We start from the raw sequence: 22,896 nt of genomic DNA, 5'->3' as shown, positions 1-22,896 counted from the left end.
AAAAAAAAGAAGTTGATGAGAAAAGGAGGAGAGGAATGATAAGTAAGAAAGAAGCATCGAGTTTTTTTTTTTGTGTAGATGGAAGGCATGCCTTAACTGCTTTGAGCTGGGTTAGGGTTTGGACCTCCTGAGGGATATCATGATATACCGGCAAAGAGTGAACAGCAGTGAGAAGTTGCACTGGTGATGATAACAACTCCATTTTGGCACTAATACAGTATGGAAGAGAATCATAAAGGCTGATGGGTGTTGACCAATCCTGACCATAGCAGCTTCTATACTTCAGAGCTATAGAGATAGTTGGGTGAGAGAAACATCACTCCTCTCAGAACAATGGTATCCAAACTAAGTAGACATGCAGAGAAAAACTGCATGATGGAAGAAAGGAGAAGCAGCGGGGTATATTGTGCGATATTTAGCAGATATATTTCACAGCTAGCCGCTGCATGGAAAGAAACAGAAGTACGAAGAGCCCTTGAGATGACCCTTTTTTCCCTTCCCCTTTTGAGCACTGCTTACGAGCGGTAGCAGCTGAGAAAGAATAAGAAAAAAGAACAACCTTGAGGGATGTTGAGTGTGACACCCTTTTCTAGATACCTCCTAGGGTAGATATGGCTAGCCGAATATCCAGATGACCATCATCATTTGCCAATCACTTCGTGGGTATCAGCCTATTCCCATCAGCGACGGTGTTATATAAAGGGAACAAGCGTCCGGGAAGCCTCAGGCTCAGAACCCATCTCCCCACTCCTAAAAAAGCAGTCAAAAGGCTGAGGAAGGATGGGATGGTAAAAGAAGAAAAAAAAAAAAAAAAAAAAAGGAATTAGAAAACCAAACCAATCGAAATCAATCAACATACGACCCCGCAGAAACCCGCCACCCAAAATCAAAAAACCCAGCAGCATACGCCCCCGCAAACCCCCGCCATCGACACTGCTCACTCAAAACAACAAAATCAGGCTGCCCAACCCCAGTCAGGAGCGGTACGAGCCGGCTCGCCTGCCGTAACCCGCCCAAGTCGGCGCCCCAAACGACCAACTCGAGGCGTTGGTGCGGAAGTGGCCGCGGGCGCAGGAATATGGCGCCTAGGTCTGGTTCGAAGGGGTAGGATTTTGTGGTTGGGGTGGTTGTGTGCAGGTTTGAGGTTGTGGTGCGGATCGTCAGGTGGTCGTTGGCTATGTGGATGGGGAACGTGGTGACGAGGGAGGCGGGTGGTGGTGGTAGATCGTTTCCGATTGAGATGGTGATGAGGTTTCCTGGCCCGCGTAGTTCTTCCTCCTGGTCATCGATGATGTGATCATTATTATTACTGTGACTATTGTTGCTGTTGCTGTTGCAGGCAGTTTGCAGAGGCAGAAGCTGTGAGTCCGCTGCGAAATATTGAAGTAAGTTACGACTTATCTGCAGCGCCACGTTTATAAGCTGTTCGCTTCCATCACTGTCCCGGGAGCAGACCCTTATCGTAAATCTACCCGTTGAGCGAAGGATCGCGTCCATAGCACCATTCTGCCGGCCGTACCGCTGTCTGATATCGTCCTGCCAGGATCCATCGTTCGAGACGGTCCAGCTGCCCGTAATCTCGTCTTTGACGAACCATTTTGAGTGGGCTTGGTCCGCAGCTGGGACTAGAAATGTGGACTCAGAGCCACCCCCATCACCATCCGTCACTACAATCACCCTAGGATATACCGCTACACGCATCCTAGACGGTAGGAGATGGAAACGATGCACGTTACGTGCTTTTAGATGCCAAGTCACGCCTTCCTCTTTTCGGGTCGCTTGGATGTGTCCGAATTTATCCGGCGACGATAGCTGGTCTACCATGATGCCACCTCGGGATCCCATATCTCCTGAGTTAGGTATAGAGAAGGAGAAGCGTTCCGGGAGGAGGTGGTCGTAGGAAGAAGAATTGCTGGTATGACGAGAGTAGAAGTCCAGCAGTGGTTGCGTGGTTAAGACGCCATCAAACCAGTGCCCCTTTCCTGGGAGTTCATGGTATTCAGAATGCCAGCCATTTTCCCAGATTAGCTGGTGTAACAGCCGTGAGTGGTATGCAGGGACATTATCGTCTGCAGATCCATGTTGTTGGAGAATGGGGATTCCTCTAAAGTTCCCCATTAGCAATTCGTGCTTGAAGCTCTGCCGAGCTGTCTGGATCACGCTCGCGATAGTAGCCTGTCCATCATGCCACATGGTAAATGGCACGTAATCTGAAACGAAGGAGGAAAGAAAATCGGAAGTTAGCTCTCCGCTTTGTAAACGCATTTATGATGCCAGAAGTGCTGGTCATACATACTTTCAATCGACGAGTATCCCGAAACTGGAGCAGCCGCGATAACTTTATCAGGCTGATGTGTGAGAAAGAACCACGTTCCCTGGCCTCCATTCGAATGACCGGACACAAGCCAATCATCTAAAGCCGCTCCCAGCCCTTCCCACGCCACCGACTGCATCCAGTTCGGTATAGCATCAACCGCAGCCTGCACGTCCGCAGCACCCCAAGTATCTATCATCCACGTGAGCAAGACTTGTCCACACACACACACATATATATATATATATATATAGGTATACCTCTTCCATCCCAGGGAGCCGGAAGTAGAACTTACGCCAATCATCCCCACTCCACGGTGTCACACCCGTCGGGAACAGTATCCATGAACATACCCCGTACGCATCGTCCAGCATATGCCTAACCTGTTCATTACCAGCTTCGAGGCCCGCGCCGTGCAGGTCAACTAGAATGGGAAGTCTATGTTCATCGCCACTGGCCGCGGCGGAATTGCAGGAGGCGTTCAAGGGCGGCCGCAAAATGGCGTAGGATACGATGCCGCTGGGGTGGAGAAAGGTATATTTTTGCGGATCTGATATCTTGCGCGGTACCGCAGTTGCAGTCACCGGGTTTGTTTTCCGCTGTTTGCCCGCAGACTCGATTGTATAGACGAGCTGGAAGGAGAAGTTTGAGGGAGCCTGGTCATCAAAATCGATTTTCAAACCTATTGGGCGCGACTGGTGCGGAGCCAGCGTTATCGGGCTATCGATCAATACCACCATCGGTCTAGTAGATTTTATATCGCGAACAGGTTTAATGTCCGTAATCTCCGCCCATCCATCATGCTCATTCCGCACGATAACAGAAGCAAAGGGACTAGCAAGTTTCCCTTCTACGACGTCTGCAACAAGCACACTTCCCGCATCCAATTTCAAGCCCAACACCACTTCATCATTATCATCACTGCCAGTACCGTCACCAGCCAAAGAAGGCTGGATCAACTGAACCTCCACGGCAGCCCGTATTCTCGGTTCTCCCACACCACCCAACGCGCGCACATCCCTCACCAACCTCAAATCAACAACATGCGAGCCGGCCGCCAGTTTCAGAGTAACCGGCGCCCGTCGATATGCATAAAAATCGCCGCCAAAGAACGGCTCTCCGTCAATCCATACCTCCAGCAATCCATCCGTATACACAGCCACGGTAGAACTACTCGTATAACCACCAGCAACAGCCCGCGTGGTCACATTAAAATGTCCTCGCGCCCAGGCTTGATACTGTAGTCCCGCCCAGCCATAAAACGACCGGAGAAGTTCCCAGTCCACGTCCGGAAAGCCGACGTCGAGGGTGACCTTTGCGCTGGTAGATGCAGAATCGTCCCGTTCAGGCTCCGTCGCTTCCAGGATAGACCAACCAACGGACCCGTTAACGCCCAGGGCGCTGCTGAATCTAGCAGCGGGATCGTTGGTATAGGACATATTGCGGAATCCACCGAGCACCTCGAGCGGATCTGCGCCCCATGTTGCTTCTGTAGGTGTTTCATGGGAACAATGGAAAAATCAGTTTGCAACCATGGTCAATTTGTTGATGTTGCTGTTTTGCGTTGCATGCTCTGATGCAGTGTTCAGGTATACGAAATGGATATACTGACCTCTTGTACCAGTTTTGAACGGTCCAAGAACATGCCATGTTTTCGAGATGGAAATGGAAGCTAGGGCTCTATTCACATCCATATCCATATCCCATTTCCCCTCCTCGGCTGGGAGAAGCAATGGTGCTACATTTATGTCTGCGCCCAGTGCATCAGGAAGCAGGAATAATAGGAATGACGAGGATGGTAGCAACAAACAAACATGGATGAAGAACGGATAGGCTCTCCACAGGCTATACATTGTTTTGTTTTTCAATTTCATTTGCCGTTCTTCCATAATCATCAACAATCACCATCATCATGATCATTTAGGAAATTCCAGATACGGCGATATGGGGTAAGAGCTACAAAAACCAGATGCCAGGGGACTCGCGACCATTTGTATGACTTAATTCCTTGATCATATATCAGCCACCATATCTAGGTGTCAGTTAGGGTAGAATAAAGTACTCCGCGTGCAATACATGACCAATCAATGATAGACATGAATAGCGAGGTTTCCACATCAAGCTTATCTCTGTGTCAAGTGCTAGGCACCTCGGCAGGTATGTATATGTATGTTTTGCACGGAAAATTATGCTTTTAGGGGATATATAGAGAGGATTGGTGTGGCCAGAACCAGCATGCTTTATTGAACATTGAATGAGAAAATATATGGCATATCCGAAATTAATAAGAGTTAATTAATAGCGGACAAAATGGTGGTTTCGAGGTTTCAACTCAGAAGAGAAGAATATAATATCCCTAAACGAGGAGGTTATCCGGGGGCGGCATAACTATTCTCCAGGATTTTTCCGAACCAAAGAAGCTTATGAGAATATCCAGGACGAGTTAGAAAAACGCCAACAGAGCTTCGATGCACACAGATTGTGCCTCTACGCTGCGTAGTAGAAGGAGATTGAACACAGGGCATGTGTGCGGCAAAAAGTTGTTTCTTGCAAGCCTTTGCCAGGTACGAAGTGCTTGTCGTATATTTTTCCTCTTCTCCAGCAAACTGTGGGACATATTTTGCCTCTCTTACACTCTAACCAACCCCCCGTGTAGTTAGTAGTTACATGTAGATAGGTCCGTTAAGAGGAAGATTCCTGGGAGGGTTTATCATAGTAGTTTGCCGGGCTTTTTTCTAATTCGGGGATGATATTTACTCCGGGGGGTGGATGTTCATTTAACTACCAGCGGTGGTTGTTGACAAAGAGAAATATGTTGATATCAAATAGAGATGAACTGACACAGCAGAAATCAGAAAGCATTATGATGCTATGTATATCTGGCCAGACAAGAAAGAATTTATTTTAAAATGACAGTCGAATCTCAGCAGGCGCAGGCCAATCACCAGCGTTATCCTGTCCGTCTTGCCAAGCTGGTTCTCTTCTAGCTCAAGCAGAAGGTGAAGGTTGGTTGGTCCTAGGTCCAGCGGGGTTTAACATGGTTCTAATATCTGTAATTAGGGTTGGGAGAAAGAGCCAACTTCCCCGCTGCCCATCTAAAAGTACACAAACGATGTCCTTGGCGTCTATTACTAATTCCTTTCACCGCTTTTCAAGACTAGGCACAGAGGAAATTGGCGTTTATAGGACTAAGTTAAGTTAAACTATATAAATAATTACGGAAGTAGTTAATAAGAGGCAAAAGCTTTCAAAAAGATCACTATTCAATCTTGTAGAACGATCTGGAGAGTTGAAGTGTGGTGTGTGTACGGAGTAGTGCCAAGTAGTTTTAATGGGAGTTTGATCACGTGGGACGGTATGTAGTTTTTCCGGCAGACAAATCGAAAAAATCGAACACCAAGTCCGCTCTGGCTAGACCCACGCTCGCCTGTCCGCGAATTAAGCTCACCCACCCCCGTTCGTCGTCATCCAGGGCTTGGACATTCAACCACAACCGTCCCGTCCGTCCCCTCCTCCTCTCTCCTCTCTCTCGATATCTCACTCTCTCGATCTCTCCTACAACAACAACCTCCACCCCCCTCCAACACACTGTCTCTTCTCAGCCCGGCCCTGGTCTGAGCATGAGCACCACGACAGTCGTTGGCACGGGCCTGCATTCTTCTGTGTTGTTGCCCAATTGGAAACCGAAAATGACAACCTCCCAGAACTCGCACTCGCCCTTGGATAAATTCCCGCTCTTCGACGACACCGTTGCGCCCACGTCCACCGACCAGAAAAGCCTCAACAACCATCAGTCACTGCGCTATTCGCAACCTACCAGATGGCTACCGCGGAAACAAGCTTCCCTCTCCCCCATTGGCCGTAAACAGCGCCCGCGCAAAAGTATCAGCGAGGCCATCGGGGGCTTTAGAGATCGTGGCACGAGTGTCAGTGTCAATGCCCAGGAGCTGGCGGAGGCTTTAAAAGCTCCTGTCTCATATAGACTTATTGTACGTTTCATTGTTTTGGGTTCCCGAGTTCGTTTTTTGGAGATCGAAACTAACCCAAGTCGTGGTTTTCTCCTCGAACAGGGTCTCTGTATCATCTGGTATATGACTTCCGCTCTCACCAACACCTCCTCCAAGTCCATCCTAACTACGCTTTCAAAACCAATTACTCTTACAATCATCCAATTTGCCTTCGTATCAATATGGTGCTCCGTCCTCGCCACTCTCGCCTCCCTATTCCCCGCCCTGCGGCGAGCTATCCCCGCCCTAAAAAATGGTTTGCAGAAGCCATCCGTTGATGTCATAAGGACCACGCTGCCCCTGGCCGTCTTCCAGGTTCTAGGACACATCCTCAGCTCAATGGCCACATCTCAAATACCCGTCTCCATGGTCCATACGATTAAGGGCCTGTCGCCCCTGTTTACAGTGCTTGCCTACCGCATCATCTTCCGAATCAAGTATGCCAGGGCAACGTATCTGTCCCTCGTCCCACTCACAACCGGCGTGATGCTTGCCTGCTCTTCAGGCTTCTCTACCAATTTCTTTGGTATACTCTGCGCCTTCTGCGCCGCCCTCGTCTTCGTCTCCCAGAACATCTTCTCGAAGAAACTTTTCAACGAATCCAACCGCGCTGAAACGGAAGACCACGCAGGCGGTCCCCGCAAACTCGACAAACTCAACCTCCTCTACTACTGTTCTGGCCAAGCCTTCCTCCTCACCCTCCCCATCTGGTTCGTCTTCGAAGGCTACAACCTAACAAAAGACTTCCTGCATGATTTCTCCATAAACCTATCCACCAAGTCCGGCACTCTGGACCACGGACCTCTCATGCTCGAGTTCGTCTTCAACGGCGTCTCCCACTTCGCGCAGAACATCCTCGCCTTCATCATTCTCTCCATGATCTCCCCCGTTTCCTACTCCGTCGCCTCCCTCATCAAACGCGTCTTCGTCATTGTCGTTGCTATCGTCTGGTTCGGCAGCTCCACAACCTCTGTACAGGCATTCGGTATCGGCCTCACATTCCTAGGTCTCTACCTCTACGACCGAACCAGCCACGACGACGCTGCAAACCGCCGGGCCAACGCTGACCGTTTCTACCATACTAATAAGAACCCTCTGTTACCGCTGAACACGAACAGCAACGGTGGTGCTGGTGGCGTCTCAGGCCCGAGCAGCAGCAGACCGTGGGACTCAAACGGGTACGTGTTCCCGTCGATATCAAAGTCGCAAGCAGAGTATGCGAAGCCGCCTCCGCGCCATCACAGTTTGAAGAAGGAGAAGGATGATGCGTCACCCAACCGACATGGACATGCGAGGAAAGCGAGTCCTGTCTGGCTGCCTCCGGGGACGAAGCAGGAGTCGACGTGGCAGGAGGGTGATTCCCAAGTGACGCCATCAAAAAATTGATAGAACTAATGTTTTGTTAACATTTCTTTTTTTTTTTTTTTTTTTCTTTTTCTTTCTCCTCGAAACGGTTTAAACAGTGTGTTTTTTCTAACGATGCACAGATTCTCTTTTTCTCCCCCATTTGGCGTTCTGTTTTAAAACGGAGACAACATAAACATGAGGGTGCATTTTCCCCTTTTCTTTTTGTCATTCGCCTTATTCACACCTTCCTATCTCGTCTTCCTCTCGATATATTTAATTGATCACTTCCCACCCCCAGTTTGATTACATCAAGGTGCCAGGATCTCCTTTTTATCATACCTCTATTACTTTGTTTCTTCGTTTTATTCTTCTTCTTACGGGCGGACCAAGATCAACTGAACGAAACTAAAACTAAAAAGGAGGGCGGAGTTTTTGGCTTTTTTCTACTTCTTGATTTGTTTTATGTTACACGGTTACCTTGAACCTTGGAACCGTTGCACATTACACCCATACTTACTATATACCTTCCAAACTACAGGGCTACTGTCCTCTTATTTTTTAAACTATGCTATGTACGAGAGCAACTGCTGGATAGATATGTATTTCCCTATTTTGTTTTTCTTCTATTTTGTTCCATTTTTAATGCGTCTTCTGCCATATTTTTGATTTCCCTTCTGCTGCTGCTCTTCCTCTTCATTCTGCTTCAACACGGCCATTTTATCTGGCTTCTGATGGGCTTTTGTGTCCTTTGTGTATTATTGTGTATTATGCCATTTCTTTGCTTTTTCGTTTCTCCCCTAGAGACCTTGTCATAGATCTATGTATAGATGCTTTTGAGGCTGGGACACCGAAAGACATTGGTAATAAGGTGGGAAGGTACATAAAGATCAGAGAATTATTACAAGATGGTTGCTTTAATGTATAGTAGTACTTTTTTCTTTAAATAATTTGTTAATGACACGTGTGTCCGTTTAGAGAATTTTAAATATCAACGCATCGTTCTCAAGAAGAACCAAAAGTCTGGAAAAAGAAATATATTTTCTGTGTCGAGCTCATCTAGGCGCTTTTCTGACGTCCTCGTAATCCCGAAAACCCTAATGTCCATCACCCGCCCACCAACCACCCAGAATATATATATAGATATACATTTATGTGTTCATGTAGCAACCGTCGGTAAGGAACAGAAAACATCCTCATGGGGGCTTCCTCGAAAAGAAGAATCCCTAAGCCGCTCCAGCTACGGCGCCAGTTATATTTCTCTGGGAGCATACTGTAGAGGAAGAAGGGTGCAGGAGTATATATATATATCTATATATATACGTATATCCCTTCCTCCTACAATAAATCATGTCCGTAATGAGTATAATTTTTATGTGAAAGGGAAGAGAAAGAGAAGAAAGGAAACGGGTTGCAGAAGCAAAGTTTTATTATTTTTTCGGCTGTTCGGCCCCGGAGAAGGGGTTGTTCCAGCCTGCCCAATCAGCGGCGGGGATATTTGGCTTTGGTAATCCTCCACATCACGTGGGCTCGCTCCTTCCCGGTAGACGACATCCCAAGAGAAAAGAGACGGGACCAGCAAGAGAGATACTGCGGATATCAATTGAGCCCTGACGACGGCGGGGTCCTACATTTACAACCGCCCTCTCTCTCCCTCCCTTCCTCCCTCCTACCACTACCCACTACTCGTTTCCTTTTTATCCATTGCCTCGTTTTGCCCTTTTTTTTGGCGTTCTTTGTTTTGTTTAACTTGATTTGGAACGTCCACAAATAAACCGTCAAAAACGATGCGGCCGCAATTCCTCCGTGCGGCGGCCAGATCGAGGAGGCAGCAGCTCTCCCCCTCCCCGCGCCACCAGTGCGGCAGATTCGGTTACATTTACGGCTCCAACAGCTGTGCGGCGGGGGCGGGGAGGTCAAGGTCGTTCGCGACTACAGCGCCGCGGCCGGCGGAGGTGGAACTTACTATTGGTGCGTGGATCGTAATTGAAAGGGATGAGGGAGGGATTGATATATAAATATGGGTTGGATGTGTGTTGATTGACTGACTTGGACTTGTGTTCTCTTTTTTTTTTTTTTTTACAGATGGGAAGAAGGTCTCGATAGAAGGTTAGTAGTGCTGTTTGGATCCCCGGGGTCTTATATGCCGGAGTGAATTGGATTGGGATTTGATGGGTTATGAGCTATGCTGACTCTGTTGGTATAAAACAGCTGGTTCAGCTTTGATTCAAGCGTGTGAGAAGGCGGGTGTCACAATTCCTCGGTATGTATAGTCAATGGCTTTGCACCCTTGATTGGTTTGGTCTACCTGACTAACTAAATGTACAGATATTGTTATCATGAGTAAGTTTTATGCAGCTTTTCCCTCCCACTCCTATCCCCCTCGGATGAACTAGGTTATTAAATAAAATATTAGGAAACTCTTGATTGCAGGAAATTGTGCGTTTATCACTACCCGTGACTACCCTATGGAGTGAAAAGAATGCCATGCTAATAGCCAGAAACAGGTCGAATGTGTCTAGTCGAGGTCGAGCGAGCACCCAAACCGGTCGCATCATGCGCATGGCCAGTCCAACCAGGAATGGTCGTCAAGACCAATTCCCCCCTCACACACAAAGCGAGAGAAGGTGTCATGGAATTCCTCCTCGCCAACCATCCCCTGGACTGCCCAATCTGTGACCAGGGAGGTGAATGCGACCTACAAGACCAATCAATGAGATATGGCGCAGACCGTGGACGATTCCACGAAGTAGGAGGCAAGCGCGCTGTGGAAGATAAAAATATTGGACCGTTGATCAAGACCTCGATGAACCGGTGTATTCATTGCACACGCTGTGTCCGCTTTGCAAATGACATAGCTGGTGCCCCGGAACTAGGAACTACCGGCCGAGGAAATGAGATGCAGATTGGCACTTATTTGGAAAAGAATCTGGATTCGGAATTATCTGGTAACGTTATTGATCTGTGCCCTGTCGGTGCTCTGACGTCGAAACCATATGCCTTCCGAGCCCGACCTTGGGAGCTCCAACATACTGAATCTATCGACGTTCTGGATGCTGTGGGATCGAACATTCGTGTGGATTCCCGTGGAATGGAAGTCATGCGCATTCTGCCCAGATTGAACGATGATGTCAATGAGGAATGGATCAATGATAAGACTCGATTTGCCTGTGATGGACTCCGAACTCAACGACTCACCACTCCCTTGGTCAGGAAAGATAACAAATTCGTCCCTGTTACCTGGGAGCAGGCCCTGGCAGAGATCGGAGGCGCGTTCCGCCGGCTTGCACCCAAGGCCAATGAATTCAAAGCTGTCGCTGGACATCTTGTCGAGACCGAGTCCCTGGTTGCCATGAAGGACCTCGCCAACAAGCTTGGATCCGATAATCTGGCTCTTGACCAACCGGGCGGCAGCGCTCCCATTGCACACGGCATCGATGTACGATCAAACTACCTCTTCAACTCCAAAATCTACGGTATAGAAGAAGCCGACGCCATCCTCCTCGTCGCCACCAACCCCCGCCACGAAGCTGCTATCCTCAACGCCCGCATCCGCAAGCAGTACCTTCGCTCAGACCTCCAAATCGGTCTCGTCGGCGAAACCTTCGACAGCACCTTTGACTTCGAGCATCTCGGCACCGCAGCCTCAAATCTCAAATCCGCCCTCGCAGGCCCCTTCGGCAAGACCCTCGCTGCCGCTAAGCGACCTATGATCATTGTCGGCTCCGCTGCCGCCGAACACCCAGACGCAAAGGCTATCTTCGAAACCGTCGGTGGCTTCGTCGACAAAAATGCTGCTACCTTCAACACCCCTGAATGGCAAGGTTACAACGTCCTGCAGCGTGCCGCCTCGCGTGCCGGTGCCTACGAAGTCGGCTTCACCACGCCCTCTCCAGACGTCGCCGCCACAGTGCCAAAGATGGTCTGGCTCCTTGGTGCCGACGAGATCGCTGAGGCAGACATCCCCAGGTCCGCATTCGTCGTCTACCAGGGCCACCACGGTGACCGCGGCGCCCAGCTTGCCGACGTCGTCCTCCCTGGTACCGCCTACACCGAGAAATCCGGCACATATGTCAACACCGAGGGTCGAGTCCAGATGACACGGGCCGCCACCTCTCCGCCCGGCGCGGCCCGCGATGATTGGAAGATCATCCGCGCTGCCAGCGAGTTCCTCGGCGCACCGCTACCGTACGACGATGTAGAGATGCTACGGGATCGGATGGAGATGATCTCGCCCGCGCTGCGTCGGTATGATGTTGTGGAGAACACCTCTGCTAGCGTGAGTGCGTTGAGTAAAGTGCAGCTTGTGGATCAGAATAAGGGTGCCGTGGCAGGGAACGAGCCATTTAAGAGAGCTATTGAGAACTTCTACTTTACGGATTCGATATCGAGAAGGTGAGACTCTTTTTTGAACGCCGCCGCCGCCCTCTATTCTCTTTTCGTTTGATGATGGTTTATGCTAACTGTTATTCTAGCTCCCCGACAATGGCGCGTTGCTCAGCTGCCAAGGAGACCGGAAATCCAGATAATAACTTCATGATTGGGAGTGCGGTGGAGGAGCAACAGCGCCTTGGCGGTGCGTCGAGTGCATAAACTGGTAATATAGGTCCCATCCCCCATTTTTCTCACTGTATTTATTTTTTTATTTTTTTATCTTCTTTTTTTTATTACTTTCCAGTCCAGTCCATTCCATTTTTTTGTTTGAGACAAAATCAAAGAGCAGAGCAAAGCAAAAATAATACAATACAATACAATACAATACAAAACAAACAAATTAGCAAGCTATTTCCCCTTTTTTTTTTTTTCCCCTTTGTTAGCATTTGTTTCTTCGGTTGAATCGTTTAACTTTAAGCTGTTTCTTTTGGTTCATCAGTGTCTCCCTTTGCACCTACGGAATGTATAGTGACCCTTCTCCCACGCCAGTTTATCCGGGATGATAAGTTTCGCTCTCTCTCTATATCCCTCTCTTTCACCCACTTTTTTTTTTTTTTTTTTTGTTTGTTTTTCTCTTTGTTGGTTTCTAGATATAAAATAGGTAGTGTAGCTGTTCGTGTATATATACGATTGAATTTGTGATAACTTGATGATAGAAGATATTTTGTTCAACAAATGGGATGTAAGAAATACATGACGTGAAAAAAAAAAAAAAAAAAAAAAAAAAAAAAAAAAAAACCCCACACACAACTGCGAACTGGTGGTAAATAAAGTAGAGAGTGAGAATAAGCGCGGAAAGGAGATCATTTGACTCGAACTATGGATGTGCATGTGCTCCGTACGGGGTTTACTATAGTCTGCATGTCTTGTTCTCCCCGTTGTCGTATTCCTCAATGCTTCATTACACCTTCTTAGCTGTTCAGGGAACACGGCACGATAGGGCAAATGAGCCAGGAATACATAAATCGTCTTTTTGCTACTTATGCGGGAGTACAAGACTTAAATTGGACTTTCTATTGAAGTTTTCGTTGAGGAAGATACGTGGATATTCTCTAGCAAAACAATAGGGGTTTGTTTGATATCATGATACAGTCCAAGAAGTGGGGCAAGAGCAGGAATTTGGGTACACAGTCGTAGAAGGGTATCTATCGCTTTTAACCATCTGCAACATTTAAGAGTAAATCATTTATCCAATCATAGAGATAAATAAGAATTTGAAGAACCAGGTAAGAAGTCAGCCATGGACTCAACTAAATCATCGTCGTCGTCATCTGATATAGACGGGCCTTTCCGCGAGTTGTCACGATTGTGCGCTTATTACCTTAATACCATATTAACTTTGGCCTTAAGCTGCAAAGATAGGAAATTTGTGCCATTGGCTCAATGTCCACCGTAAAAATCATCACAATTCATCATCCTCGTCAGAATCATCGCCCACCACAGGAGTAGGTTTCACAGGTCCCCTCTTCCTGGTAAATGGAAGCTCCCGGCGTGGCGGAGGGCTCGATGTTGTCGTTTTCCTCGTCGTTGTTGTCGACGATGTCGGTTGTTTGGACGATGAACGTGTAGCTCTCTTTCCACCATTCACTGTTGGGGGAGGGCTGGGTGCTTTTGTTGGCTCATCTGCTTCGTCTTCAGTGGCAGTTTCATCTTCGAGTGGATCCGGGGTTTCTTGCCCGTCCGATTCCGTAAGGAGGTCCTCGTTTTCTCCTTCATCCTCTTTTTCAGTATCCCTATTAGCTTTACCCTGTTTTCTAGCTTTGTCTACATCCATTGTATCAAAACCACCCTCGCTCTCTGACGATACGGCGGGTTCTTCGGCTTTGCGCTTACCGCGCCGCTTTGTACTCCCAGTTTCTGATGGAGCGGAAGCGCTCATCTCATCCACTAGACACAATATGTTAGTATAGACAAGACAAGACGAGTAAACTGGAATATGTCTCTGCGAACCTTTGGATGGATCAATCTTTGCCGACGCGAGCAAGCGTTGTTGATTTCTAATTTTCAACTTCTTTTCATTTAATAGCTGGGCAAATTTGGCGATCAACTGATCTTCATGCTCCGTTTTGGCCTTTATTAGTTCCTTCAATTGTGAATTCAGTTTGTTAATGGTGCTCTCTAGGGCATCATATTTCGCAGTTAAGGAGGCCAGTTCATCCTCCAGCCCATCCGCTCGCGCCACCGCCATCCCAGTCCAGTCGAAAAGTTGAATGGCCTGATCGTCATCCTGCTTGAGGGAGATGGTTCCCAATCTTTGCTAAAGGAGGGAAGAGTATCAGAACTGATCAGATCAAAGGGTAAGGGTGAGAGTTTCTATACCGTGATTGTATCTATTCTCTTCCTCAGACTGATGACAATATCCTTCTCGCTCTCATCATCCTCGTCTTGCTTCACAGTGGCTGCAATTTCCAGCCCAGACTTATGCTTTTCAGGCACCGATGCGGACTGCTTCTGCCCAAGCGCGTATGCAAGAATACCCGTCCACTCGTCGTCAGCGCCATGGTAATTTTTGGCACGCAGTTTGTCGATTTGAGCGGATTTTACTACATTAATGGACATTAGCTATAAATTCGCCGTTAATAAATGTCAATAGTTTATCTATACCTGAACCTCTATACGGAGCTTCCCCCTCTGTGGCAACCAGCTTGAGGTCAAGCTCTGAGCTACCTGGCCTAGTTACCTTAACCAAAATAAAGTCTCCAGGACTATCACTTCTTGGTATGCGCAGAATCGTTTCTTTGGCCATGATTTATATATATAGGTGAGATTATACATAGAAAAAGTGGTTTGGTCGATTAAGAAAGTTTTGTTTGTGGGCATAGATGGCATGTTGCAAGGCAGCAGTGATGGAATTATCAGCGGGTACTGGTATCGTCATAACACCCACCAAAGTTACCAAACGTACCATATACGCACGTGATACTGAACCAGGGTTACGCGTGGGGCCGACGCGCCGCGGCGCTGGTCCTTCGCTTAAAGAACCATTTCCGGACTAGCCGCCTAAGCGCGTTTGGACTCCGCGCTTGTCCCCAACCTCCTCCTGCCCTGGCATCAAGCACCGACAACGAGCGACGACGAGGACGACGACGAGGATGCTATATTGAGTCTCACCGTTCGACCCTCCAGCTGCACTTCCATTACCGCTTCTCAGGCTACTTTACCGTCCAGCCATTGTCCCGCCCTCTTCCTTTCAACTCGCAACAATTTCGATCCCAACTATATCCAGCTGTCCCGGTCAGTTGCCCAATATCCAAGTTCCGCCTAAGCTCAACCATCTGGGCCGACCTTGTATAACCTGTTTAATCGAGTTTTGTCCACAGTGGTTTTATCTACTCTACATGAAGAGAGCCAGGTTGAGAGCTCTCGTCTGTTGCTCGTTGAAATTCCAAAGATCGACCGCTTAAGCCCTTAAAAAAAAAAATTACACCATCAACGAACACTTTCTTTTGATTTCGGCCCAGCCACCTCCAACCTACCCGAAACCTATTAATATCAGTCAGGTGGCGAGGCCAACACGGAATGACTTGTCATCCTCCCTTCTATCGTGTCTGCCGAGGTCAACGTCTAAGTTCACCAACAGGCACAAGAAGTTCTACTTGATACTATCTTATGAAGATAGAATTAGATTCTCTTGGATACACGAACTACAACAGCTACGGACGAGCCAATCCGGCTGGAGGTTCCTTCAGTATGGACACATCTCCCCTGAGGCTGCGCCAATCTCAAGCGGGCGAAGCAATCGAATGCTGGGATGACGACGAAGATCTACAGTGTAATGATTATATCCAGTTCCGTACTGTTTCGGCCGGTACCTCTGTGGCAGGATCGTCTTCCTTCCGGCCATCCGGCCATCGTGACTCTATATCTTCTCGTCGTTCCTGCAGATCTGATCTGGATTCTAATGGTGGCGATGAGGAGGATTGGCAATTGCTGTTACATGACAATGATGAGGCTGCAACAAAGGACGCAATCGCCTCTGCCAAAAGTGCCGGCATTCCGCTTCCTGCTGATGTACCCAGCTCGGCTTTGCTAGGTGGCACGATAAAGCGCCTTGGTGGCAGAAAAATCAAAAAGACCCTAGGAGACGATTGGTCAGAAGATCTCGACTTGTCTGGTGTTGAGGGGGACCTCAAACTGAAATTGAATCTCGATGAGATATTCCCAGATTCGCTACGCCAGCTTGGGTCACCTGCTGACTTAAGTCCTGTGAAATCTCGAGATTTGGATTCCGATCCGTTTATCACTGACAATAGCAATCTTTCACCGTCGCGGAAACGGAACTTTACCAATTTAGATCGGTTTCGTGATACGGAGGACGACAGCTCTTTCCACGATGTTCCAACTATCAAAATTGCAAAATCACGGCAGCAACAGACCATCCTCCCAACACCTACGGCAAAACCAACTGAAGACGATGAAAACTTTGAGTCTGATCTGGAATTCCCTCCTGATGGTGAACCTTTGAAACTCTCCACGAGAAAAGACAGAATTAAATCTCTAGAACCTTCCCTTGATGACCTTGACACTGATTGGGCGGAGGGTAGCATTGGAGTGCGTTTTGGTGGGACAAAGAGAGACGGATTTTCTAATCGTAGCTCCACAGTCTCAGTACTGAGTCCAAGTGTCTCGAGTTGCTTAACTGCTGAAAGTGAAGATGATGGACTTGATGGCCTCCTATTGCCAGATGGCCCGTTGGATCTTGAGCAGGCTATCAAGAGGAGGCAGCAATATCAGTTGTCACATTCGCCTCAAACTTCTGCGCCACAACAAAGCCCAAAGCGTGCCGCCCCGCCTAATGAGGATTTCTTTTCTGGCATTGAAATCGGTGATGGTGAGATTTTTGATTCGAGTAAACTGACTCTGAACCGTAATATCAAACTCAAAACTACCAGGCCTGTTAGCCCAGCGAGGCGTACCGCCACCAGCATCACATTCACCAACAAACCTCCAACACCCCTTACCACTCGAATACCTAGATTATCCGGCCATGAACGCCCTCATTCTACCCACCTCGAGCCAGTCTCCGAAAGTGGGGCGCCACCTCCCAAGTATCGACGGCCACATTCGCGTCTAAGTGGCCACAGTACCCAGAGTACCCATTCGTCTCTCTCAAGTATCCCTCTTCCCAGTCCACCATCAATGTCTCCACCTCAAAAGACTCCGAGCCGTAGATCGTTAGGGAACAGGACATCTGGGGATACGTTGCGGAGCCCACCCACTACTACCAATGCCCAGCTCCTGAAAGCAAAGCGATCCGTACCAGCGTTGCGTAACGTACAATCCGGGATAACACCCATTGCACGACCCCCTTCTCGACAAGATTGCACCACTAGGCCCTCAAATTCGTCTCGTCCTAAAACGCCCACCGCTGAATCTCGCCTGGCTAGCGGCCGTCGCCCCTCTGTTCCTTTTCTCCCAGCTGGAGCAGCGCACAATAAGTCCCACCATGTTAACGTTAAAACTCCCCGACATTATCGACGTACCGATTCGGACAGCTCGGCAGACTTATTTTCGAACCCGCGTTCAACATCCGGACTCTCCAACCGTGACCATCCGGAAACTCCAGGGCGTTTTCGATTTGATCTTGGCCCAGAATCTTTAGCTGCTACCGTAAAACAAACGATTACCAGACCTAACAGGCGCAGAAATTTTGGCGATGGCTCAGAGTTGGACATTTTCGATGATCTTCCAACCTCAGCTTCCCTAGAGAGCAAGTTTGTCAAACATCCGATAAAGTATGGTGTTCCCAGGTCTATGAGAAACAGACTTAGCCAGTACCATATTGTACCTCCCCCCATGGCCCACAACCCAATCCCACGCCCCCATACCAGCCCTACAAAGCACGACTTTACTCCTCGATTTGCGCGAGACACCAATGCCTCGAGAAATGCCAGAGAGCAGCGAATTGCTTCAATGACCTTTGCGCAAAATCGTGAGATTACACCGTTGGTCCCTCTTAGTACAAACTGGAAATCCCCAGGCCCTGTACGGCCTCCGCCTCATAATTCCATAAAGAATCGTCGTGGAAAGGGGTCAGGTGACCATAAACCCCATCTTATAAAACCTATGGGTGCCGGCGTCCATGAAGCAAAATGTAAGTTATCAATATCCAATGTCACATTTTCTGTGACTCGTATAACTTATGCCATGTCCAGCCATCAAGGGAATGCGATACAATCCGGCAACGTACAAATGGGAAGGTAATGAAAATGCAACAGTTGAATTTGAACAAATCCCATCGCCAAGATCCCCCAGAGCCGCACCTGCCCTCATCACTCATGTTGGGGCTACATCTGGCGTCCAAATCGTAGGGGGAATGGTATTTGATCCTCAGCGCATGTGCTGGTTAAAAGTTGCCGCGACCCAATCTGGCAAGGAGAACATCACACTCGCTCCTGACGAGGAAGAAGTCCTAGCAGGCCTAGATGATCTACAAGAACGTCCGCAAAAGTCATATAATGTCCCGAGAGAAGCGCAGACCTCGAGCGATATGACGGCCCTGGATAATATCGTTAACCTAGAAGACAAAAGTGCTGGTGAATCATCCGATGAATGGCCAATTACGGAGGAATTCGATGTTGGCCCAGAGTTCATCAAGAGGCAGCGTGCGGAAGAAGAAAAGTGGAGACGGAAGGTGAGCAAGTGGGTCACCGCAGACCGCACAGCGCATGGTGATGGATGGAGATGGGCGATTCGAGATATGGTAAGATCGGATCTCACGAGTACCCATTCGACGGGTAGAAACTAATTGTTCCGTTTAATTTCCTCGAAAAACCCCCTATAATGAGCTGCTGTTGTCGCAGCAGACATCGTCCATAGACTTCAATGGCGTACACTAATTTCGCTTCGTGTTCTTTTTATTATTCCCACTTTATAGGCGAAATAGACCCATGCCACCGTCTCTGTAGTATTTTCGGATGACTTGGCCATGAGCTCTTTCCCTTTTCCTGTATCCCCTCTTCTTGTACTTGGTTACGATAGAGCATTTACGACGAACATGCCGCCATGATTGCCCAGGGCTAATTGCATGCCATGCATGCCCTTGATGACTTTACGAAATCCCCAAAAATCAGAACAAAAGTTGTCCTCGCTTGACAATCGTGTATTATCTATCAATGTTGCCCCCTGAACGAGTTTCCTATTATATATGTATCCCTTGGCTTTGTTAGTTTCCGTTGCTCCCTCTTGTGCTCCTTTCCCTGTCATTGCTTTTGCTCACGCACCCTTTCTCACCTACCGATGCATGTATTGTCTGTACTTAGTAACCATTTAACTATGCCGACCATTTGAGTTTGTTCATTTTTGCTTTTACTACAATAGAATGTTCAGATGTTCTCGGTTACCGCTATTCGTCTACCCTCGCCTGTCCAGAATGTTTTTCTGTCTTAAATTACTTTCACCATAAGCCGTGGACGGGGGTGCAAACAACACTACGTCTCAATTCATTCTCCAGATACGTGGCAGTAGACTTCCGGTTCCTCGACCAACAGCTATTTGATATCGAATGCCGCTCGCAGTGACATACCGATTCCCGATCCTCTGAACGTCTACATCGGTAAGACATCTTGAGTTGCCTTTTCTTTATTCCTTGTGGTCGACTGTCGGCGAAGGGCGGGTTAGTCAGGCGGATGACGATTACATGTCCTGAAACCAAAAGCCGACTTGGCAAGGCATGGGACAATATCCGGCCTCCTTCCGTTCTTTTATGCTCACAGCACAGGAACAACGCAGTTCCCGTACACAGCCTCAGTGGATGAAAGGCCGGAAACAATGCAGGCGTAAGCATACATGTCTATTGCATAATGAGCGTCATGTATGCTTGCGCCTGCTTGCAGGTAATGGATGTGATATCTTTTTTTACCTTGTCTTGAGCACCTTCTGGAGTTAATACCTCACTCAGACGAAATGCTGCGTATTTTCCTCTACAGACTAGGCCACAAGCAAGAAGAACGCCCCAAGATCTGGATGTTAATCAAGTTCTATGAAACCTATGCCCATTAGGCCCCGACTTCCCCCTCAGACCCTCTTTCTTCCCGCCACTCCCTTCCAACCGCATCCTCTCGCTTCCAACAAGTCCACATGAAAGGATCAAATGACAGAAAAGCGATCGTTGAATCTATCGCGGGCACCCCCGCATAACGCTATATACGGGCATTTTTCAGCAGCATTGCATCCATGGATAACAGTATACTCCCGACTGGGCCGGGCTTCCAAAAGCAAAGCACACCAGGGAAGGGAAGGGGGAAAATGGGGGATTCGAGTTTGCAGCGTGACAGTGAGCGCGTGAGAGCCAGGCTCAATCGAAATAAATTAGGTACCTCAGGCACACGTAGAGCCAACTCAAAAAAGAAAAGCTGCATTCGGTCTTGGACCGGTTACTGCGAGCTACGGCATGCTAGGTGTAATGCACACATCTCTCGGGCGCTGTGGCGGGAAGTGTGTTTGCTTCTTTCTTTTCTCATTCCAGTTAGTTAGGACGGTGAGCTCCCCTCCCCTTTTTATGCGTGTTTGTAATTTTTACTTCCGTATCTATTTGATGTACACGCACTTTTTTCCTTTCAGATATATACAGATAGATAGATAGATAGATCTATATTCTAATATTGCCTCCTCTTTCGATAGATCCAACCTCCCTTGGTGTCATATGAGGTAGATAAAGTTTTTGTGCAATGTTGCACATTGGATGATATCTGTGTAAAAGAAAAAGTACCTGGTACAACCTCCCACACGACACAAAAGCAGGATGCGCTCATCATACCTTTCATGCTAAAGTACCCGCTACTATACACAGACTATGCAGAATGACACTGAGTAACTCAAAAGTACGTCCACGCACGTTTTTTCCATGCAAGGGTTCCTACATACATATATCTCCATGAGAAATATAATACAATAGCTATATCGAAGCTAATGGAAGGGTCCTACCAGCGGGAAGCCGAGAGAAGCAATAGAAGAATTCCCACTGCGGACAATCAACTTCTTTCTCAGTCTGCTTTCCTATCATTTGAAGGCCCATTTGACGGCCAGCACTTGATTCCGCGCGGGTTAGTTTGGACTTATTTGCATAAAGCGTATCGTCCATTGGAAATATGTTAGATGCTGGTTCGACGTGTAAAATTGCGCACACCATTACATAGCCGTCAAAAAACAATACCATAAAAAGCATCTCCTTTCCAGCAAGAGCAAAACAGAGCGAGAAAGAAAAGGAACGACAGAAAATGGAAGGGGTAAACTGTCAGCTGTATCCACTTGCGCCCCATCCTTGCGGGGGGCAAAAGGGGAAAAAGACAACTGATCTGAAAACGAACGATGCCATTGGATTCCTGGCTGCTTGGCTAGCTAGTGAGTGGTCCATTCTGTAAGAAGTCTGATGCTCCCCGAAGCACTGGGCATGGGCAAGGTTGGACTAGGCCTTTCGATTTGGACTTGCGTAGTCCCATGGAAACGACCCCCCCCTTCCCATCCACTTTTGATCGATTCGATCCATTTGTAGACGTTGGCAGATCGTAACCAACACTGTAAAGCCGCTTGCTGAGCATTTATTGGTTTCGTGGCAGCAAATTCCCATACGAGGGGGGGTTATTGAAATTCGTCACCTCGATATCGCTAACTAATCCGTTGAGATTGAATATATGTGTGTCTGTGTGTGTGTGTGTGTGGATAGAGGGACTGAGTGACCAGGGACAGGGGTGCCCCTGGTAAAGATGGGAAGATCCACTTTCAGTCTTGACAGTGGCTGGGGAGATGAATGGCATTCTTGGAGATGGATAGGTGCTTTCCCTTAAGCCATTGGACAATGACGCTGAGCTTGAATTGAAATTTGAGCAGCGCCCCCTTTGCAACACAAGAACACAACTAGAGGCTTCCATGCTGGTAGAGAAAGATAAAAAGAGACGGTCCGGGAGAGAGAGCAAGGATACCTACCTACAGCTTGATTGATAGGGGGATTGTTTTGTATTTTCTTGTATTCTGTTTTCACCCAACCTGGAGGGTAGCCTGGGTGAAAGGGCAGTGATTGTAGCTTGAGAAACCCTGTAGTATATGAGGTCTCGTAATTCGCAGGCAGGCCCCAGTTTTCAAGGATCTCCAATCTCCAGATCTAGGATAGCAGCAGATCGGATTTTCGAGAATGATTCCCCGCTTGGCAAGGTAGGTCGATGGCGAAAAAAAAACATAGAATGGCGCCTGCTGATTGGGTTTCACAACACCAACTGTATCGAAAAACCGTCCAATGCCGAATTTTGAGTCTCTGGATGAAGAATCCTTGAAGGGAGTGGCTATTTAGATGAGGACGATGACATGCATTATAGCCAGTCCCATTTCGTCTTCTGGCCCATTTATTGTCTTGCTCTTTCTTTGTCCCGAGCATCCGAATGCTGTTAGAGAGCCTCATAATAGCTTCTTAATCAAAACACCTTGTTGCGTCATGTCAATCAAGACGTGTGACATAAGACCACATATAAATCTACCCGCCTTCTTGTGAAACTGATTAGAGGATCTCATCCGGCAGTGTTGATAGATTTAAACTTGCCACCAGAGGCGGACACAAATAAAGGGCCTGATGAAAGCTCGAAATAGCTTGAGAAATGTATCAATAAACAAGGATACCCACTGAATATCCATCCCCCAGAGGATATCTTTGCAAAGATGCCCTGTTAGTATATTTTGTCAGACCTCAAAGAACGTTAGGTCCGAGAAGTCAGAGCGGCCAATCTAGCCCTGGTAAAACATTGCAGAAGTTTGTCAAGTACAAGATGCAACTGAAGGCAACCGAGCCTCCCATTACACAAATAGGTG

The 22,896-nt window shown here is 47.9% G+C and overlaps 5 protein-coding genes across 8 annotated transcripts; 3 read left to right on the top strand and 2 right to left on the bottom strand.

Moving 5' to 3' along the window:
- Window positions 1-30: 30 nt before the first annotated feature.
- On the bottom strand, window positions 31-4,643 carry BDCG_07074. Of its 3 annotated transcripts, none has more exons than XM_045422839.1 (5): window positions 4,377-4,643; window positions 3,927-4,313; window positions 2,610-3,803; window positions 2,297-2,506; window positions 31-2,210 (listed from the first exon to the last, which is right to left on the bottom strand). In XM_045422839.1, exons 2-5 carry the CDS (start codon window positions 4,207-4,209, stop codon window positions 847-849), a joined length of 3,051 nt encoding a protein of 1,016 aa, XP_045281959.1. In that variant the 5' UTR covers window positions 4,210-4,313; window positions 4,377-4,643; the 3' UTR covers window positions 31-846. The 3 variants fall into 3 exon arrangements, with proteins under 3 accessions (XP_045281959.1, XP_045281960.1, XP_045281958.1); XM_045422840.1 differs by having other exon boundaries at window positions 3,927-4,321; window positions 4,377-4,623; XM_045422838.1 differs by having other exon boundaries at window positions 3,927-4,643.
- A 1,074-nt stretch (window positions 4,644-5,717) lies between these two features.
- BDCG_07073 (ER to Golgi transporter) lies at window positions 5,718-8,717 on the top strand. Its single transcript, XM_045422837.1, has 2 exons — window positions 5,718-6,303; window positions 6,385-8,717. The coding sequence occupies exons 1-2, from the start codon at window positions 5,935-5,937 to the stop codon at window positions 7,705-7,707; spliced, it is 1,692 nt and encodes a 563-aa protein (XP_045278390.1). The 5' UTR covers window positions 5,718-5,934; the 3' UTR covers window positions 7,708-8,717.
- Window positions 8,718-9,193: 476 nt separating this feature from the next.
- Window positions 9,194-12,687, top strand: BDCG_07072 (NADH-ubiquinone oxidoreductase 78 kDa subunit, mitochondrial). The gene is made up of 7 exons (XM_045422836.1): window positions 9,194-9,636; window positions 9,751-9,774; window positions 9,877-9,928; window positions 9,994-10,008; window positions 10,082-10,104; window positions 10,173-12,060; window positions 12,141-12,687. The coding sequence occupies exons 1-7, from the start codon at window positions 9,453-9,455 to the stop codon at window positions 12,256-12,258; spliced, it is 2,304 nt and encodes a 767-aa protein (XP_045278389.1). The 5' UTR covers window positions 9,194-9,452; the 3' UTR covers window positions 12,259-12,687.
- A 151-nt stretch (window positions 12,688-12,838) lies between these two features.
- Window positions 12,839-14,945, bottom strand: BDCG_07071 (uncharacterized protein). The gene is made up of 4 exons (XM_045422835.1): window positions 14,704-14,945; window positions 14,419-14,642; window positions 14,050-14,356; window positions 12,839-13,986 (listed from the first exon to the last, which is right to left on the bottom strand). The coding sequence occupies exons 1-4, from the start codon at window positions 14,843-14,845 to the stop codon at window positions 13,502-13,504; spliced, it is 1,158 nt and encodes a 385-aa protein (XP_045278388.1). The 5' UTR covers window positions 14,846-14,945; the 3' UTR covers window positions 12,839-13,501.
- Window positions 14,946-15,004: 59 nt separating this feature from the next.
- BDCG_07070 lies at window positions 15,005-22,722 on the top strand. 2 transcript variants are annotated; one of them, XM_045422833.1, is made up of 4 exons: window positions 15,129-18,193; window positions 18,255-20,578; window positions 20,722-20,921; window positions 21,028-22,722. In XM_045422833.1, exons 1-2 carry the CDS (start codon window positions 15,709-15,711, stop codon window positions 18,845-18,847), a joined length of 3,078 nt encoding a protein of 1,025 aa, XP_045281956.1. In that variant the 5' UTR covers window positions 15,129-15,708; the 3' UTR covers window positions 18,848-20,578; window positions 20,722-20,921; window positions 21,028-22,722. The 2 variants fall into 2 exon arrangements, with proteins under 2 accessions (XP_045281957.1, XP_045281956.1); XM_045422834.1 differs by lacking the exons at window positions 20,722-20,921; window positions 21,028-22,722 and having other exon boundaries at window positions 15,005-18,193; window positions 18,255-20,717.
- The last annotated feature ends 174 nt before the right edge of the window (window positions 22,723-22,896 follow it).

The sequence above is a fragment of the Blastomyces dermatitidis genome (genome assembly GCF_000003525.1).
Source record: "Blastomyces dermatitidis ER-3 genomic scaffold supercont1.8, whole genome shotgun sequence".
Lineage (NCBI taxonomy): Eukaryota > Fungi > Ascomycota > Eurotiomycetes > Onygenales > Ajellomycetaceae > Blastomyces > Blastomyces dermatitidis.
This window is presented reverse-complemented; position numbering and strand designations above follow the sequence as displayed.

Excerpts from the sequence above, each read along its gene's own strand:
- BDCG_07073 (XM_045422837.1), top strand. The coding sequence starts at position 5,935 with ATGAGCACCACGACAGTCGTTGGCACGGGCCTGCATTCTTCTGTGTTG. Across the intron at positions 6,304-6,384 it reads CTGTCTCATATAGACTTATT|GGTCTCTGTATCATCTGGTA; the intron begins GTACGTTTCATT and ends CTCCTCGAACAG.
- BDCG_07074 (XM_045422838.1), bottom strand. The coding sequence starts at position 4,209 with ATGATTATGGAAGAACGGCAAATGAAATTGAAAAACAAAACAATGTAT. Across the intron at positions 2,507-2,609 it reads GTGGAGTGGGGATGATTGGC|ATACTTGGGGTGCTGCGGAC; the intron begins GTAAGTTCTACT and ends CGTGGATGATAG. Across the intron at positions 2,211-2,296 it reads GGGATACTCGTCGATTGAAA|ATTACGTGCCATTTACCATG; the intron begins GTATGTATGACC and ends CCTTCGTTTCAG.
- BDCG_07070 (XM_045422833.1), top strand. The coding sequence starts at position 15,709 with ATGAAGATAGAATTAGATTCTCTTGGATACACGAACTACAACAGCTAC. Across the intron at positions 18,194-18,254 it reads CGGCGTCCATGAAGCAAAAT|CCATCAAGGGAATGCGATAC; the intron begins GTAAGTTATCAA and ends TGCCATGTCCAG.
- BDCG_07072 (XM_045422836.1), top strand. The coding sequence starts at position 9,453 with ATGCGGCCGCAATTCCTCCGTGCGGCGGCCAGATCGAGGAGGCAGCAG. Across the intron at positions 9,637-9,750 it reads GGAGGTGGAACTTACTATTG|ATGGGAAGAAGGTCTCGATA; the intron begins GTGCGTGGATCG and ends TTTTTTTTACAG. Across the intron at positions 12,061-12,140 it reads ACGGATTCGATATCGAGAAG|CTCCCCGACAATGGCGCGTT; the intron begins GTGAGACTCTTT and ends CTGTTATTCTAG.
- BDCG_07071 (XM_045422835.1), bottom strand. The coding sequence starts at position 14,845 with ATGGCCAAAGAAACGATTCTGCGCATACCAAGAAGTGATAGTCCTGGA. Across the intron at positions 14,357-14,418 it reads AGAGAATAGATACAATCACG|CAAAGATTGGGAACCATCTC; the intron begins GTATAGAAACTC and ends TCCCTCCTTTAG. Across the intron at positions 13,987-14,049 it reads AAAGATTGATCCATCCAAAG|TGGATGAGATGAGCGCTTCC; the intron begins GTTCGCAGAGAC and ends TATTGTGTCTAG.